Source organism: Poecilia mexicana, unplaced genomic scaffold, assembly GCF_051168715.1.
Source record: "Poecilia mexicana isolate PSO_F unplaced genomic scaffold, ASM5116871v1 scaffold_20, whole genome shotgun sequence".
In the NCBI taxonomy this organism is placed as follows: Eukaryota; Metazoa; Chordata; class Actinopteri; order Cyprinodontiformes; family Poeciliidae; genus Poecilia; species Poecilia mexicana.
In genome coordinates this window covers 9,376,546-9,392,500 of record NW_028263389.1, presented here as the reverse complement: position 1 = coordinate 9,392,500, position 15,955 = coordinate 9,376,546, and the positions used below count along the sequence as shown (strand labels likewise).

At 44.5% G+C, this 15,955-nt stretch overlaps 2 protein-coding genes across 5 annotated transcripts in view; one reads left to right on the top strand and one right to left on the bottom strand.

The window, feature by feature from the left end:
• skida1 (SKI/DACH domain containing 1) overlaps positions 1–3,190 on the bottom strand; it is a 5,391-nt gene extending 2,201 nt beyond the window's left edge. The window contains exon 1 of the mRNA XM_014990312.2: positions 1–3,190. This exon is cut by the window's left edge and continues 2,201 nt beyond it. Coding sequence (XP_014845798.2) covers positions 594–2,969 — 2,376 coding nt within the window. The 5' untranslated portion in view covers positions 2,970–3,190 and the 3' untranslated portion in view covers positions 1–593.
• Positions 3,191–14,808: 11,618 nt separating this feature from the next.
• mllt10 (MLLT10 histone lysine methyltransferase DOT1L cofactor) overlaps positions 14,809–15,955 on the top strand; it is a 46,153-nt gene continuing 45,006 nt past the window's right edge. For 3 of the 4 annotated variants that reach the window (XM_088001450.1, XM_088001449.1, XM_088001448.1), the window contains exon 1: positions 14,809–15,541. In XM_088001450.1, the coding sequence (XP_087857576.1) occupies positions 15,379–15,541 (163 nt within the window). In that variant the 5' untranslated portion in view covers positions 14,809–15,378. The remainder of the gene's footprint in view (positions 15,542–15,955) is intronic. The other variant, XM_014990309.2, reaches the window with a different exon arrangement.

Sequence of the window (15,955 nt, the reverse complement as noted above, 5' to 3'; positions counted from 1 at the left end):
AAATAGAAAGAAAAACACAGCGCTGATTTATTAGAAAACATACCAGGGGGCACATAATTGGAAACCCTGATATTTTGTCTCTTCTTTATTTACAAAGTGAAACAGTCCCTGCGGTTGTCTCATCCAAAAGATTCTTGGATAATTGTTATTGTTTTTAAAATTCCCCTTTATATTTTTTTTTGTTTGTTTTTTTAGACAAAGAACAACCCCACTGAAACCCTGCTACCAGACAATCCAACAGGTCGAGCAAACCAGGAAAACCGACAAAGAAGGTTACGCGAACAAAAAAAGATTGGGGAGCAAAACATATTGCTTAGATTGAATAGCTTATTTTGAAAGGAGGTTTTCGGGCATTAATCCACGAGATGTGTCTCACAGTCCTGTGGAGGCTTCAAGTGGGATCTTGTGGCTTTTCTTCAGGGAAGTGAGGGTGGGGTTGTTGAGGGGGGGAATAAAAACGGAATGTAAATCCCAGATAAGGAAAAAAAAAGTTTGAAAAATAAAACAAACAAAGGCAAAAGGGGTGAGCGATCACCTTAAGACACAGGGTACGTGGAAATGGACATAGTTGGGACTTTTAGTTTTGTCTCAGCTCAGTATTTCCTCGTTCTCTGAGTGTGCAGTGGGGGAGGGAGAATCTGGCCGCCTGGCTGCCACCTCCACACGGGGTGGGACGGAGGAGGAGGCCCGGCTCCCCTCAGTGAGCTCAGTGAGTAAGCAGGGCACAAATCCCCGTTGCTGTCAACGACGAGCGACGGCGGGGATGGGAAATTTGCCATCAGGCTGAAAGGCGTTTTTGCTGGAGACGCCGCTGCTACTGCGGCTGCTGCTGCTAAGTTGCTGGCGGTGCTGCGTTTGCGTCTGCTCCGTAAATCCTCCGTGGTGGAGGAGGACGAAGAAGATGAGGAGCAGGAAGAGGAAGAGGGAGCCTCGTTGACTCTAGGCACGTTTTGTTTTGTGTGCGTCCGGGAAATTCGGGGCTTCTTTGCCTCCCGCCCCGGAGCCCTGCAGGTTTTGTTTCTCTGCTCCCCCTCCTCTACGCTGGGGGCGTCCTGGCTACTCCTGCATTCCTGAGGACCGCAGGGGAACCTGGGGGCCACGTCGGGGCTTTTCTCCGCGGCTTTAATCCCGCTGCTGGAAAACCCTCCATGTTTGATGGCTCCGCTGAGATCTGCCTTATCTCCTTTACATTTGACCACAGCGGCCTGGCTCTGCAGGTATTCATATTCATCGCAGCTTTCCTCCACTTTTATTTTCACATTGCTGAGATTGAAGGCTGTCCTGCCGCTGTCGGGGTAGGGGGACGCGTTTGCGTGGGGCTCCTCGGACTCGGTCTTTATTCTTTTCGGCGGGGTGCTCGGTTTCAGCTTCTCCCGCTTGTCGACGCATTTTTGGAGCTTGCTGGGCTCAGCGTGTGCGCTGAACCCCCGGGACCTGAATGAGACCGGGAGAGAGGCCTTGTTCGGGTCGAGCCCCGGGGAGTAAGGGACCGGCTCCTCTTCAGTCCTGTTTGGGTCACATTCAAACGCTTTTTCTTTTGCGGGCTCGGTGAAAATGCTCCCGTTAGCCACCGGGTTTAACTGTAAAGAGTCCTTTCGTGGTTCACCAAAGTAACATTTTTGATGTTTGTCCTGCCTGCTGTCGCCATGACTCAGCGTCCTGTGCTGCTGGTTGTTGTAGTGAAAGGTGGGCTGCAGGACCAAAGGTGCTTTCCCGGTGTGCAGACCCACCCGTGCACGTCTGAACCGGATGCTTTGGACCGAAACGCGGCTTGAAACGGAGCTCGAGTCGGACTGAGTGGAACTCTCCTCATCTTCGTCGGAGCTGACCTCTGAGCTTTCCGACTGAGTGTCGTCTTCCTCCTCTTCCTCCTCGGAGCTGCTGCTGCTGCTGGAGAACTCGGAGCCGAAGTCCGAGTCTTGGCACTGTGGGTCCGAGTATGTGCTGCAGGATTCGGTGTCGCTGCTGTAGTTCTCCGCGAAGCCGGGCTCGTTGTTGTTGTTGTTGCTGCTGCTGCTGTTGTTGTTGTGGTGGTGGTGGTGGTGATGGTGGTGGTGGTGGTGGTGGTGATGGTGGTGAGGTCGCGGGTCCAGATAGAAATCCGGAGTGAGATGGAAAGCACCGAAAGAAGCTCCAGAGGATTTGGGCTGGACTAGCAGCACCGGCGGCGCGTGCAGATGCACGTGTTTGCTCCTGCCGCCCCCCTCGCGCCTCCTCTTCCTTTTGTGGAGCGAGTCGCCGGCTGAGCGCGAGAGCCTGGACTGAGCTGCTGCGGCGGCGGACTGAAACAAGACCGGCTGCCGGAAAAACGCGTGCCTTTGGCTCACAGCGAATCTGTTCCCTGTAAATTTCTCAGTTTCATAGTTTTTGACGTGTTTGCGGCTGGATTTAGTCGTCCAACGGCAATCCCGTCCGTGGGCTTTGTGGTAAAATTGAGGTAGTTTGGCGTCGGTAAGGCAAGAAGAAGGACTCAGCTCCCTTCTCCTCCCCGTTCTGCCGTGCAGCGCGAAATTCTCTGGGACGCCGTGCAAACTGAACCAAACTTTTTCCTTCCACATCAGCTCCGCGTCCGCGCGCAGGACACCCGAGGGTGCGTGCTCCTCCTCCTCGTCCTCGTCGTCCGCGCGAGGGCACGCCGCTGTCGCTCTCCTCTTCTTCGCGGACTTCAACACCCGCTCCGTCTTGCAGGAGACGTACAGAGCCTCCACGTCCTCCCGCGATATAAGTGTGCACTTAGCAGCATGGAAAGCGATGGAGTTTATTGCCTTGAGCTTCCGGAGTTCCTCCAGGTCGCACTGGTGCTTCTTCACCTTCAGGTAGTCCATGCGCTTGTGCACCGTAGTCCGAGGGATGTTCTTCAGCAGGTCGGTGAAGACCTGAGACAAAGCAAACATTTGCTTGCCTTTGATGAGTAGGTATCCCAGTCTCACTCCTTGCATTTCCTCAAACCCACAAACCAGGTCTCCCATGTTTGGCGCATCAATCCATGCAGTCTCTGCTTGGACTCTGTGGATTCACCAGCAAATGGCACAGGGTCTCGGGCTCAAGGCATCCTGCATACCTTTAATCCATCCACTCTGCTGCTGCTGCGTCATGAAAATGCAAACTTTGACATGCGGAGTTTTAAATGGGGCTGTCCCTGTCTACTAGCTTGCCGACAGCATCCACCCCGGTCCGGCATGGTGAAGGAATGCGCAGGGATGCGTCCACCAAGCCGGGGGCCGCCGTTGTTACCTGCCTCCGCCCGGCTCCACTCCCCCTCTGGTCGGCAGCAGGACGAGGGGTAGGTGTGCACCACTGCCTCAGCCAGAGGGATAAAATAGCGAGAGGAGGAGAGGGAGAGAGGGAGGTATTGCGAGGGTGGGGAGGAGGGAGGGAGGAAAGAGTGAATCGGAGACAGGGGAGAAGCAGAATAAGAGCTAAAAAAGCAGCTGCTTTTCTGGCTGCTGGCTAAGACACAAATAAAAAAAAAAAAAGAAAAAAAAAGCGACATGCAAAGGGAGGTGGACCAGTCTGGAGACACCTTCATCAATTAATGCTGGCGGAATGGACGCCCATTGGACGACGCTGACAGGTGATGCAATAAAAATGGATATTCCATCCCCACCCCCCTCCCACACCCTGCCATTACAGTAGTTTACAATTGTGCCCACAGTCTGCCGTTTGAGCAAATAGTGCTGTTCTAGAAGGAGCGGATGTTTCTGTAGCTACACACACACACACACGCACTCACACACAAAACCCCTACTATTCTTTATTACAAAAATAATCATCAACAACTCTGGAATCCGGTATAAACCGGAATGTATGATGTTGTTCCCTTTGGGTTTAACAATAAGGTGTGATATGTGTAATATGCGCTTGCTTATAAAATAGTTCCATCTTATGTTGGTGTATGTGTGTCGACGTGACGCAGAGCATTTTGAAAATAAAAAACCCCCCATATTTTATATTTATACGTTTCAATTATGCTATCTTTTCCACGCTAGCGCAGAATGACCCACATATGCTCTAAGATTACAGGCGGGGGGTTTTAATTCTTTGACTATTTAGTTCAAAAGATGCGGATATTGCTGCACCATTTCTTATGCGTAATTACGCACGGCTTATTGAGCGAGAAGTAAATAACAAGTGCCTCTTGTAATACGTTTAAGGTGTAATTATTAAGGTAATTAAAGGAGAATATATTCAACGTTTTGCTTTGTTATTCCCTCCTTTGACACAGGCAGTGAATAGTGCAGAACAGAAATGCCAGTCAGGGTTGCTTTTCCCTTTCCACGTGTTTTATTATTATTATTATTATTATTATTATTATTATTATTATTAATTACTTAATTTATTTATTTAATTGACGACTTTCCTAAATTCTGACGTGGCCATTATAAATAGACTTTGGGACAATTATAGAAAATATCATATAATGAATTATGATTAGTTTATACATTGACTCATGGATACTAATATATTTCTGCAGAACAGATTTTTAAAGAGAACCAAACAAAAGCACTGAATGTAACTCACGCACCGTCGAGGAAACCGTTTTGCACACACTTTGTCTCTGCGCATAGCAACTTTGCGATATAAAATGCAAGCTCGTGCACGTACAATTTTTTTTTGCACGCACCGACACACACACACACACACACACACACACACACACACACACACACACACAAGTCCTGACTCGTAACCTGAAACGAGCGCGCGCGCACACCTCATCCATCCATACACACTCGACAGGCTTCTCAAAAAGAAAAGCGGGGAGAATGCAGCTGAAGCCTCCACCCTGTGGGCTCTCAGAATAACCTATTGGTACCATTATCGGTTAATTATTCGGAGGGAAAGAAGAAGAAGAAAAAAAAACAAAGCAATAGTCACACATTATTCACATTCGATCGCCTATTGTCCCAGCGTCACATTTTCTCCAACACTTCCTTGCTTCGACATAGTTTTCTGGCCTAAAACACGTGAGTCCCCTGTGGCCCCGTCCCTCACGGGGTCAACCTCAAGACTGGGCATGCTCATCTCCGCAGCATTAAGCCTGCTTATGTTTATTTACAGGGTTGCCAGCATGTATTGAATAATACCGACCTCACCTTGGCGTTACCTCGAAATACGAGCCACATTTGCACAGGTTGGTGAATCACTGAACACCTTCTCGAACTTGGACCGCCGAGTCTCCAGAAAACCACGCACAGCGACAAAAAAAAAATTTTTAAGATGCAAGTTTTTCTTTCTACACGCAAATTGAATTTTTGGATTACACAAGATCGGAGTGTGTGTGTGTGTGTGTGTGTGTGTGTGTGTGTGTCTGTGTGTGTGTGTGTCTGTGTGTGTGTGTGTGTGTGTGTGTGTGTACGCGCGCGCGTGCGCGCGCACCTTTGAACTACTATCTCCGATTATGTGAGGCCAAGTCTCTTTAGCTCAGTTAACTCCCACTGCAGCTCAGGATCATTTGACCCACATTCTCAACGCTTCTACATACACCCCGCAAATGGACATCTTCTGACTTTGTTTACGGCATAAACGAGAAGACAAAACTGAAAAGTCTCCTTCAAGTTTTGTTTGTGCATGACAGCAGAAATGCACGCGGAGTTTCACTGGAGCTGCTGTGGGGGTAAAGTCCGATTCGGCGGGGGGGAGCAGCCCACGGATCCCCACGCACAACCACTCTGCGCGCCGTGTCCGTCCTGCATGGGGGAGGTTTGGAAAAGGACAATCAGGGCTTGTTTCATCTTAACGTCTTGCTCTTCGGATAAACTGGATTCCTTCTGGTGGAGACAATAAACTCTCTTTGTTTTACTGCCTCTGATCTCGTTTCTCCCAGCGATGTTTTATGCTTTCATTTGGTGAGAGTCGTTTCGAGAGTTAAACCATTTCAGCTTCTCTCACACTTGTTTCTGTTTCTCGTTTGATGTAAAATAAATAAATAAATGAATAATAGAAAATTAAATCTGTTATAGTTTCCACCTGTTCGAGTTTCTTGCGCCCATAAAATGTTAGCTTACCTGTCACGAGCTGTTATTTTCGCAGCTCCTTTTCACTATTTATTAATATTACCTGTGTCTCATCTGATTCAATAAACCGACACCAATGCCTGTGCACAAAAATACGCGCACAACACACAAGGTCTGAGCACATTTCGGTGACGCGGTGAAGCCCCCACAGTTCGGCCATTAGAGTGGGAAAATAAATACATTTATTTCACTTTAAGACCATGGGTTTCCTTCCAGATGCCACACAGCCACAACTCCCCCACCCCTCTCCATGCGCCTGGAATCTGGTCGGGTCTACTGGGGAGGAAGTGAGACCAAGAGTGGCCGAAGCAAGACACCTCAAGCACGGTGGTGATATTTAACAAGCTTCCGCTGAGGGGCTGGTGACGCAGCGAGAAGAAGTTTTAGACGTCCAAACCGTCCCAAAGCCCTGGCATAAGGTTCCAACTTAGTACACCGAGTTGGGCATGGCTGTAGCAACAGATTGGGGCTTAAGGGGAATCAACAGGAACGTAATTTAATAGTTTCGCTCAATGGAGTTGGATTTCAGCCCTCAATTCTGGTAAATTAAAACTAAAAACGAAAGGTGGAAAACTGTAAATAAATAAAATAATCAAGATGTTTTTGAATGAAAAACAACTGCAACAATTAAATCTCTCTCTCTCTCTCTCTCTCTCTCTCTCTCTCTCTCTCTCTCTCTATATATATATATATATATATATATATATATATATATATATATATATGTGTGTGTGTGTGTGTGTGTGTGTGTGTGTGTGTGTGTGTGTGTGTGTGTGAAAGAGGAGCGCACGCTCGGACACATGTGCATTGAATTGTCTGATGCTTTCAATTTACATAAGCCAAAAATTCTGACATTGATATTGACATTAATATTTTGAAATTGAGAGGTTTTTTTTTTCTGGTTTTTGCAGATTTTTCAGAATAAAACTTTCCACACTCAACATTTCATTTCGGCTTGTGCTTTGCCTCCTCGCCCATAAAGCTGCAGAGCAAATCTCCTGAGCACCCCCGCACCACCACCCACCGCCCTCCACCCAACCCCACCTCATCCCAAACACTCGTCCAGCCGAACGCGTCGCTCCTCCCGCTCCGCCGCCGCAGCTCTCATTTGTTTCGCATTCAGTTTTATAGAGACACTTGGTCAAGGAGGCGCTGGCACTTGTAAGAGCATGGACATTTTATGACACAAACCCACTGCCCCATGCCAAAAACAATGAGTTCCTCTCCACCCCCCACTGCCACGAGAGAATGTGATTTTTACTTGCAATCCGAGCCTGAAGTATGCGCGGACAGTGGTGGGGGGAGGGCTCTCTTCACCTTTCACCCCGCCGTGTTGGGACTGTTTGTATTTTTCTCCCCCCCCCCACCCCCACCCTTCCACAACTCCTCCTCGGTCCCCTGTGCTCCGTCAGTTAGCTAAATACTGATGAATGCGGTAAGCAGGAAAAAAAGACATGATTGGAGGGGCTCGGCTTCACCTTCCTGTATGTATCTCTGCAGGCATACAAAATACATAAACAAACCGTCGCTGTTTACTGAAATATCAGGTCTGAGGAAGAATTCCTACTACCGGAAGAGGAGATACCAAGAAAAATAACTTGCAGCCTAAATTGATGTCAGGTTCATTTGGTTGAGAGACAGCAGGCGCAAATCGTGACACCGCACCTCGTACTGGCACTTCCGGTGGCAGGTCTGACACCTGCCACAAGTGCCACTGCGTTCGGCTGACTTCGGCTGACCTCGGCACCTCTTACTGGCACTTCCGCTGACACCTGCCACAAGTGCCACTGCCTTCGGGACTAGCTGCCAGAGTTGCCACTGCGTTCGGCTGACTTCGGCTGACCTCGGCACCTCGTACTGGCACTTCCGGTGGCAGGTCTGACACCTGCCACAAGTGCCACTGCGTTCGGGATTAGCTGCCAGTGCTGCCGCTGCGTTCGGCTGACTTCGGCTGACCTCGGCACCTCTTACTGGCACTTCCGCTGACACCTGCCACAAGTGCCACTGCTTTCGGGACTAGCTGCCAGAGTTGCCACTGTGTTCGGGTGACTTCGGCTGACTTCGGCTGACCTCGGCACCTCTTACTGGCACTTCCTCTGACACCTGCCATTAGTGTCACTGTTTTCGGGTCTAGCTGTCAGTGTTGCCACTGCGTTCGGCTGACTTCGGCTGACTTCGGCACCTTCCAAGGGTTGCCACGACCTCATACTGGCACCTCCCACGCCTCACGGACCCCTCTCGCCTATTTTTGCTCACGAGATTTAGGGCGGCCATCTTATAGCGTTCGACCGCTCCACTCAGCGTTATATGTTTAACAGGCACAATGACGTATTTGAACATTTAATCTTTCATAACACGCTGTTTTGTTACTGGAAACCTTATACATGCAGCCATATTTATAAACAGTTGTATTTTTAAAGTATTTTTAATTGTATTATACATACTTCAGCATATTTAAATATGCTTAGTGGGGAAAACAATAGAATAGAAATATAATATTCTTTGGTGACAGCTTCTGTGTCAGAATTAATATGAATGAATTTATAATTAATGAAAATAATGGTGGATCTGGCACAAAGTATTGCATTTCTTGTTAAGTATTCTGTTCCCTTAAAAAAAGCAAATATGCCCTGGTCTATTTTTTATACAGTCTCAAATTTCAGTTTCCAATAAACAGCCTCAGTGAAAACATGTTGACAGTTGCCATAAGCTGTCACTTGTGCCACGGGCTTCTGGGTAAGGTGCCACTTGTGCCACCTTACCACTGGGTAAGGTGACACAAGTAAGGTGGCCATGGGTGCCACAGGCTGCTAACCTCATTCTCTATCTGTTTCAGACAGAATGTAGCATATGAATAACTTTAGATCAAACAAATAGAAATAAAATATATCTTAATTACAACATAATTCTCATACATATTTAAATATACAGCCGGTGTTCAGACTTAAACAGAGAAAGACAACTCCTGCGCTTTCAGATGGGACCTCTTCTGCAACAGGTGATAATAGCTACCAGTAGGTACCTACCACTACAACTGACACTCGGTTGCCATGGTATGTCAGTGCTGACAAGCTCCTGTCAGTTCCGGATTATAATTATTTTCATACAATGACCTTAATATAATGCTATTGATTATTAAACCGGGTAAGTTCACTAATATTGACTTATTAGTTAACATTTCTGACAGTGGCAACATGAGATATTGACAATTCCAGAGTGACATTATGTTCAGCCTGGTTCCATGACAGTGCACAGGATGTCATAAGTTATAGTGGCTGCCTGGTCTATTATCTAATAGACCAGGCAGCCACTATAACTTTCAGTGTTTTTTGTTAAGATAATGCATTTTTTAAAAAAAGAAACATGTTATCATAATTTTCCAAAAATGCCAGTTAATCATTTTTAAATAGTTATTACTTGTTTTTATTTATTACATTTAATCCCCGCTATTTTTCATTATTTGTCAAGTTTATTACAGATTTGTGTGGCATAAATGAAGGTTGCTTCTCTGTGTTTTTTTCTGGTTCGGTTCATTGTCTTCAAAGTTTTCTTATTCAAAGATGAGAGAATGACTAAAATCTGAGCTAAAAAATGCATTTCAACAGCATTTTCAAGGCAGCAGGAGGATTTTCACTTTCAAGTTAAAACAACTTCAATTTTTTTACACCAATATTGAATATTGATAAGTCAAAACACAAATTATTTACACCTCAAAAAATTTGACAATGTGTGAATCTTAAGCAGCATTAAGAACAAGAATGTTACATATTTTTGGAAATAAAAATTACTTTAGTTTATACTTAAGATGCAAATGATTTTTTCAAAGAAAATTGTGCTGTTTACATATTATTTTATTTGGCAGATATGTTTCAACATTTTTTCAAGTTTATGTCACAAAGTATATGCATAGTAATTGATTTGTCAATATTTATTAGCCATTGTATGTAAATACTTTAAACAGCAATTTGAAGTCTACTGTAAAATTCATGTTTAGTCAACGTGTGAATTTACTACATCAGGATCAAATAACTTATTATTCCTCCATGAGAAATTATGATCATTAAGCTTAAATTTATTTTTCAAACTTTATTAATTTCTACAATATACGTTATACAGAGTCTGATTATTATTACTATTATCCAGTTGCAACATTTGGCTTCCTGTTGCACTATGTCAGCCACTGTTCTGCGATATAAACATGGGCAAGGGTTGAATGTCATTTTGATTAAGTAAAAAGTCCTATTAACTATCAGTGATGTGTGATTAACCAGATGTGTCTTTGAACATAGTGACAGGTTCCACTGTAATAGTGACACTTTATAGTATATTCAATTGGCCATCTTGATTGAATTAAACTCAGTCAAAAATATTCAAAGTGTTAAATGGATAAATATACAATTACCATTGAATTTTTTTTTATAAACACGCATTATAAGTAACACGTTTTCAAAAAACTGTCATTGCCATCCCCCAAAACATCGGAAACAGTTGTGACAGCTCTGAAACATCCTGGACATCTAACAGCAGCTCTAGTGGAGGCGAGACTCAGCTGTTACAAAGGTGCCGAAACCAATGGCATCCCTGATACCTTCTGTGTATTTGATTAATTCAAAGACGGAAGGAGTCGGCTGGATTATTCAGATGAACTTTAGTGAATAAATAGGATGAACGAATCATACATGATATAATAAACGTGTAGGAATTCAGCTAACATAAGTATTTATGCGAAAAAAAAAATATTAAATTCTGTCTTCTTCGTCTGTGTTTAAGTTCTTCTTCTACTAGTAATAAAGCATCATGGGATATGTAGTCCATTTGCCTAAGTCAGTAGCAACACTGAGAGCTAGACCCGAAAACAGTGGCACTAATGGCAGGTGTCACCGGAAGTGCCAGTAAGAGGTGCCGAGGTCAGCCGAAGTCAGCCGAACGCAGTGGCAACTCTGGCAGCTAGTCCCGAAAGCAGTGGCACTTGTGGCAGGTGTCACCGGAAGTGCCAGTAAGAGGTGCCGAGGTCAGCCGAAGTCAGCCGAACGCAGTGGCAACTCTGGCAGCTAGTCCCGAAAGCAGTGGCACTTGTGGCAGGTGTCAGCGGAAGTGCCAGTAAGAGGTGCCGAGGTCAGCCGAAGTCAGCCGAACGCAGTGGCACTTGTGGCAGGTGTCAGACCTGCCACCGGAAGTGCCAGTACGAGGTGCGGTGTCACGATTTGCGCTCGGCCCTGCTGATTTGGTTTCACTTTTGCGTTTGCTTGGTCACGATATAGAACGGAGTGGAGTTTGCATTTATGCAACAGGGCGATAGACTGAGATGGAATCCTTTCCACCTGCATGCGAATATTTTTTTCCCCCTCAATTCTTTAATTTTAAAGGAAAGTCACTATGGCACATGTCTCAGGTGCCTGACATGGAAGACGCACCAGCCTTTCACAACCCTGTCAGGAAAAGAGATGGGCGAATGGACATTTTTCTTGCAACATTTTTTTTTTTTTTACTTTTTGATAGTTGTTTAAAAAACTTTGGTTGCCGATCTTCATTCGCAACGTCCATGAGTATTTTTGTTAATTATCATTGTAGTGTTTTTTTGTATTTATTTATCTCCCACACATAAAAAAAGACAACTAATAGCTTAATTCCAAGGGAAGTGTGGCTTGAACCTGTAAGTGTGATTGTTTGAATGCAGAAGTTCTAATTTGTTGGTGTGTATTAGGTCAATCTGAGAAAACATTCCTCTCACACTCCTAAGGATGTATTCTGCAATCCCTTTGTGAGTCCCCATTTCCCAACACACACACACACACACGCACACACACACACACACACACACACACACACACACACACACACACACACACACACACACACACAAAAATGCAATCTTCCTTTCTTTCTTTCCATATGCCGGTTGCAAAGACTACAACCTTGACATCTGATTTGCAGGATGCATTGCTTTTGCAAGTTGCTTCTTTTTCTACAATTCTTTCTCCTCGGATGCTCCATGTTTCCCATTATAAACTTACGAAACTCTAAAATTTCACCCGTCTTGTAAAAACATAGCCACAACCACATGAAAAGTGTTGTTGTGGGGGGAAAAAAGGGACAAACTAAGTGGAATGTAATTTTAAACGTGGAATTTTTTTTAAAAGTTTGTCCTTAACTCTTTTAAGCATTTGCATGCTATTCACGATGTTGCTTAAATTCTCAAAATTTTGTTATCAACTGGTTCAACTGTGCAAGATTTCTGTCAGTGTCCGAGATTAAAGTCAACTAAACTACAAAACAATATTGTGATGAGCTTTTGCTTTTTTTCTTCTGAATGTGTGTCCATCCACGGCTGAAATCAAATACATACTCTTTCAAAAAAAAAAAAAAAAATCAACTAATTATCTTGGTTTAGTTTTTAGTTAAATATAGAAGAAATTGCAGAAAGCATTATCCGCAATTTGGCGACTTTAGCAGGAAGAAGACAGCAACAGTGTTGTTTTCTTTTCGCAGAGATGTCTTTTCTTTGACATCCTGAGCAGCATTACGTGTTATTTGTGCAGACTCTGACTTAATCAAAAGCAAGTTCTAAAAATTATTTACCATTTTCAGCATTCTCAGCAGCTATACTGGCCCTTCCACCATCACTGCCCCCCTCCTTTCGCCTCCCTTTGTTCTCTCCAGCTCTAATAGGTTTTCCCCTGCCACACACCATTCACTTTTTTTTTTCTTCTTCTTCTCTTTCACCCCCCCATCCCCCGAACCACCCCCACCGCACGCACACACACACACACACACACACACACACACACACACACACACACACACACACACACACACACACACACACACACACACACACACACACACACACACACACACACCATCCCCATTTTAGTGCAAGGTCCAGTGTCGACTGGAGCATTTGAGCAATTTGAAATTAAAGCAAACAATGGGCAGGCACTCCCAGGGACCTCTCGCTCACCATATTACACGGAGGACGCTCGTGTGCTCCTGCACATTACTGGCAAGTCATTACGTTTCTCTGGAAACCGTGCGCAGGAGCACGCTCACAGAAGTCAGTGATGCAAGCAGCAGCTGAGTGCTTGGAATAGCGTGTGCGAGTGTGTGTGAGCATCCTTGGCAACGGCATGGAGAACTGTCAAAACAAAGCGGACTACTGACATGCTGATATGCAGCTACATACAATGTATACCTTCACAGGTTTCACATTTTAGGGAGAATTTTTTTTTTGTCGAGTCCGAGACTTAAGAAGTCACCCTTGTGCTTTAATTTCCCTTTATAATAAGTAAAACTGATGCTGATGATTTAAGGTGAAGCGCTTAAATCACGCCATGCACTTTAGCTGTTTCAAATGTATGGTGTAACTTAGTTTACGGGAGAATACAAACATACACATTTACTGAAAGGGGGAGGAGGAAATTAAAGGAATAACTTTATATTTTTCCCCTGGCAGCCAAGGCAATGTGGTGGGTGTGGTTGCCCAGCTGTGTCAGGAAAAACTTCAGAAACAGAAAAAAAACATGTTTTTTTTTCTTTTTAAATAAAATAACTTAATAATTGCACTTATAGATGTAAATAAAACTGTTTACATTTATAACCTGTTTATCAGCTCGGGTGGAGCATTCTAGCGAGTCGCCACTAAACGTTTCCCCGGTGTGTAACACAGAGGCTAATTTTTCTTAGCCACTCTTCAAATTAAGAAGGAGAAGAAAACAAGCTGTTGGTGAAAGGCAGGTTTGTGCTGATCCTCGTAAGTCTACAAAACGGCTGCAAAAAACAGAGCTACTCACGTAAACATTTCAATATTTACAGTCGGAGCTAAAACTTAAAACTGTCACAGTAACCCGGACAAACGAGGCAGGAAGAGGACCAGAGTTTATCTGACTGCAACCGACAGTGGGGGAGGGTGAAAACGGATAGAAGAGGGGAACACTAAATGATTTAAATGGGCAACTTTTAGCATATTCAATAAACACCTTAATTGACATAAGAGAGAACAACTTGGCTAGTAATAAATTACGCACTTTTTTTTTTTACTTGTTTGCTAACTAATCAATAAAACAATTAGAGTTGGTGAGATGTGGAGTTAGATCTTTCTTATCAGAGTTTTGTTACATTAATTTAAGCAACAAGTCATCAATACAAGTGTTTCCACTTGAATAACCTGTATTAGACGAAATATTAGTTAGATTATCAATTAAAACTGTCATGCTTTTGGTTGAAGCTTATTCATTCATTGCATTTAATCCAAAGTTTCCTTGGTGTAGGGCGACCCAGCAAAGAGACGCGTTTAAAAAGAGATTTTTCCAGGATTCACATAAAAAGTAGGAGCTGACCTTGCATATCTCTCTCATACATGTAAATGAGAGCAACATTTTAATGGCAAAAATAACCGCTTAGTTTGAAGTTTGTCAATATAACAACTTGTAATTTTAGCGAAAAGTAATCTATTTCTAATATAACAGCTAGTATGTGTAACTAGTTTATCTTGGAACGTATTTTACACAATTTCAATTCGTCTGATCACGAAGAATTTAGCATAGCATTTTTCTGTTTAAGGTATATCGTCACGAGTGCAAACGCACCAAGAATTGCATTTTTTTAATATATATATATATTTTTGTTTTGTTTTGAGCTGCCGCAATGGCATCTGGTTAGCGCGACAAAAATCACAGGGACGTGATGTTTCACTACGAGGAAGCAGCAGGAACTGAAGTTGGATCAGATTCTTTAAGGAGTCTAACATTTCTCAGAGGAATTTTTTTTAACCACAACCTAAAAGCAGAGCTAATGGATCTGGAGGAGGCGGTGGGGAAACACGGGAAATGGGATTCCCTCAAGCTACCTTCTCCTTGATTAATATGCAATTTTGTTAAATTAAATCAATCATTAATTTATTTTGTTTAGCTTTTTTATTTTAAAGCAAACTTAATCTCTAATCCACAGCATAATATTTTCTTCAGTATTTAACATGTTTGCGCAGCTTCTTGTTACTCTGTTGAATGTGTTTTGCAGAGTGGAGTCTCCTTTCTTTACACGTCCATGTGGATTAAAAAAAAAAGAAAAAAAAAAAGCTACCGTTACTGACGTCGCTCTAATCACTCACCGTGCGTCGTTACGCACTTCCTGTTCGCTACGAAGTTCCCCCTCTGCTCCACCATCGAGCCCTGACGGCGATGTTTTGGTGAAAACAAAATAGTGCCTCGAAAAGGAACGTAAACACGTCTAAAACATGACATGTCGGTGGAGTGGCACCTAGAGCGTCGCTGCGGATAAAACGACGGTCGTCTTCGACGAAGTTTTTTTTTTTTTTTTGCAGTCAGTCCTTGTGTGTTCCTCCGCATGTCCGCTTTCCTCGTAGATGGTCTGCGGCGAGCGTTGTCTTACGGCGGACGACAAGCTGTTGACGAGTAACATGAAGGAGATGATCGGCGGTTGCTGTGTGTGCTCGGACGAACGCGGCTGGGCGGAAAACCCGCTGGTTTACTGCGACGGCCACGGCTGCAACGTCGCCGTGCACCAAGGTGAGCTGCTAGCCAAGCTTTAGCCGTTAGCCCTCATGCTAGTTAGCGTTGTCTTGTTGAAAGGTTATGTAGCCTCTTCCTCCTCCTCCTCCTGTTCCTCTGCCTGCTTCCCACCAAGGCCGAGCCGAGGTCAGGCTCTACACATGCTGCCGGGCTCCTCGCTGCTTCGGCTCGCCAGCTAACCCAGCCTGCACGCTGATGGGAGCTGACAGCGGCAGCATGAACACGTTTCTGGCTGCGAGCTGTTGCCATTGTTTCCTTGTCAGAAGCTGTTATGAAAGAGGGGAAAGAAGAAGGGACACACTCCAGTTGGGGTTGCACTTCAAATTGAGGCAAGAATACTGGTCTAAAATCGGTCAAACCTAGAAAGCAAACACGGCTACGTCCAAACACCAAAACACTCTGCATGCAGGG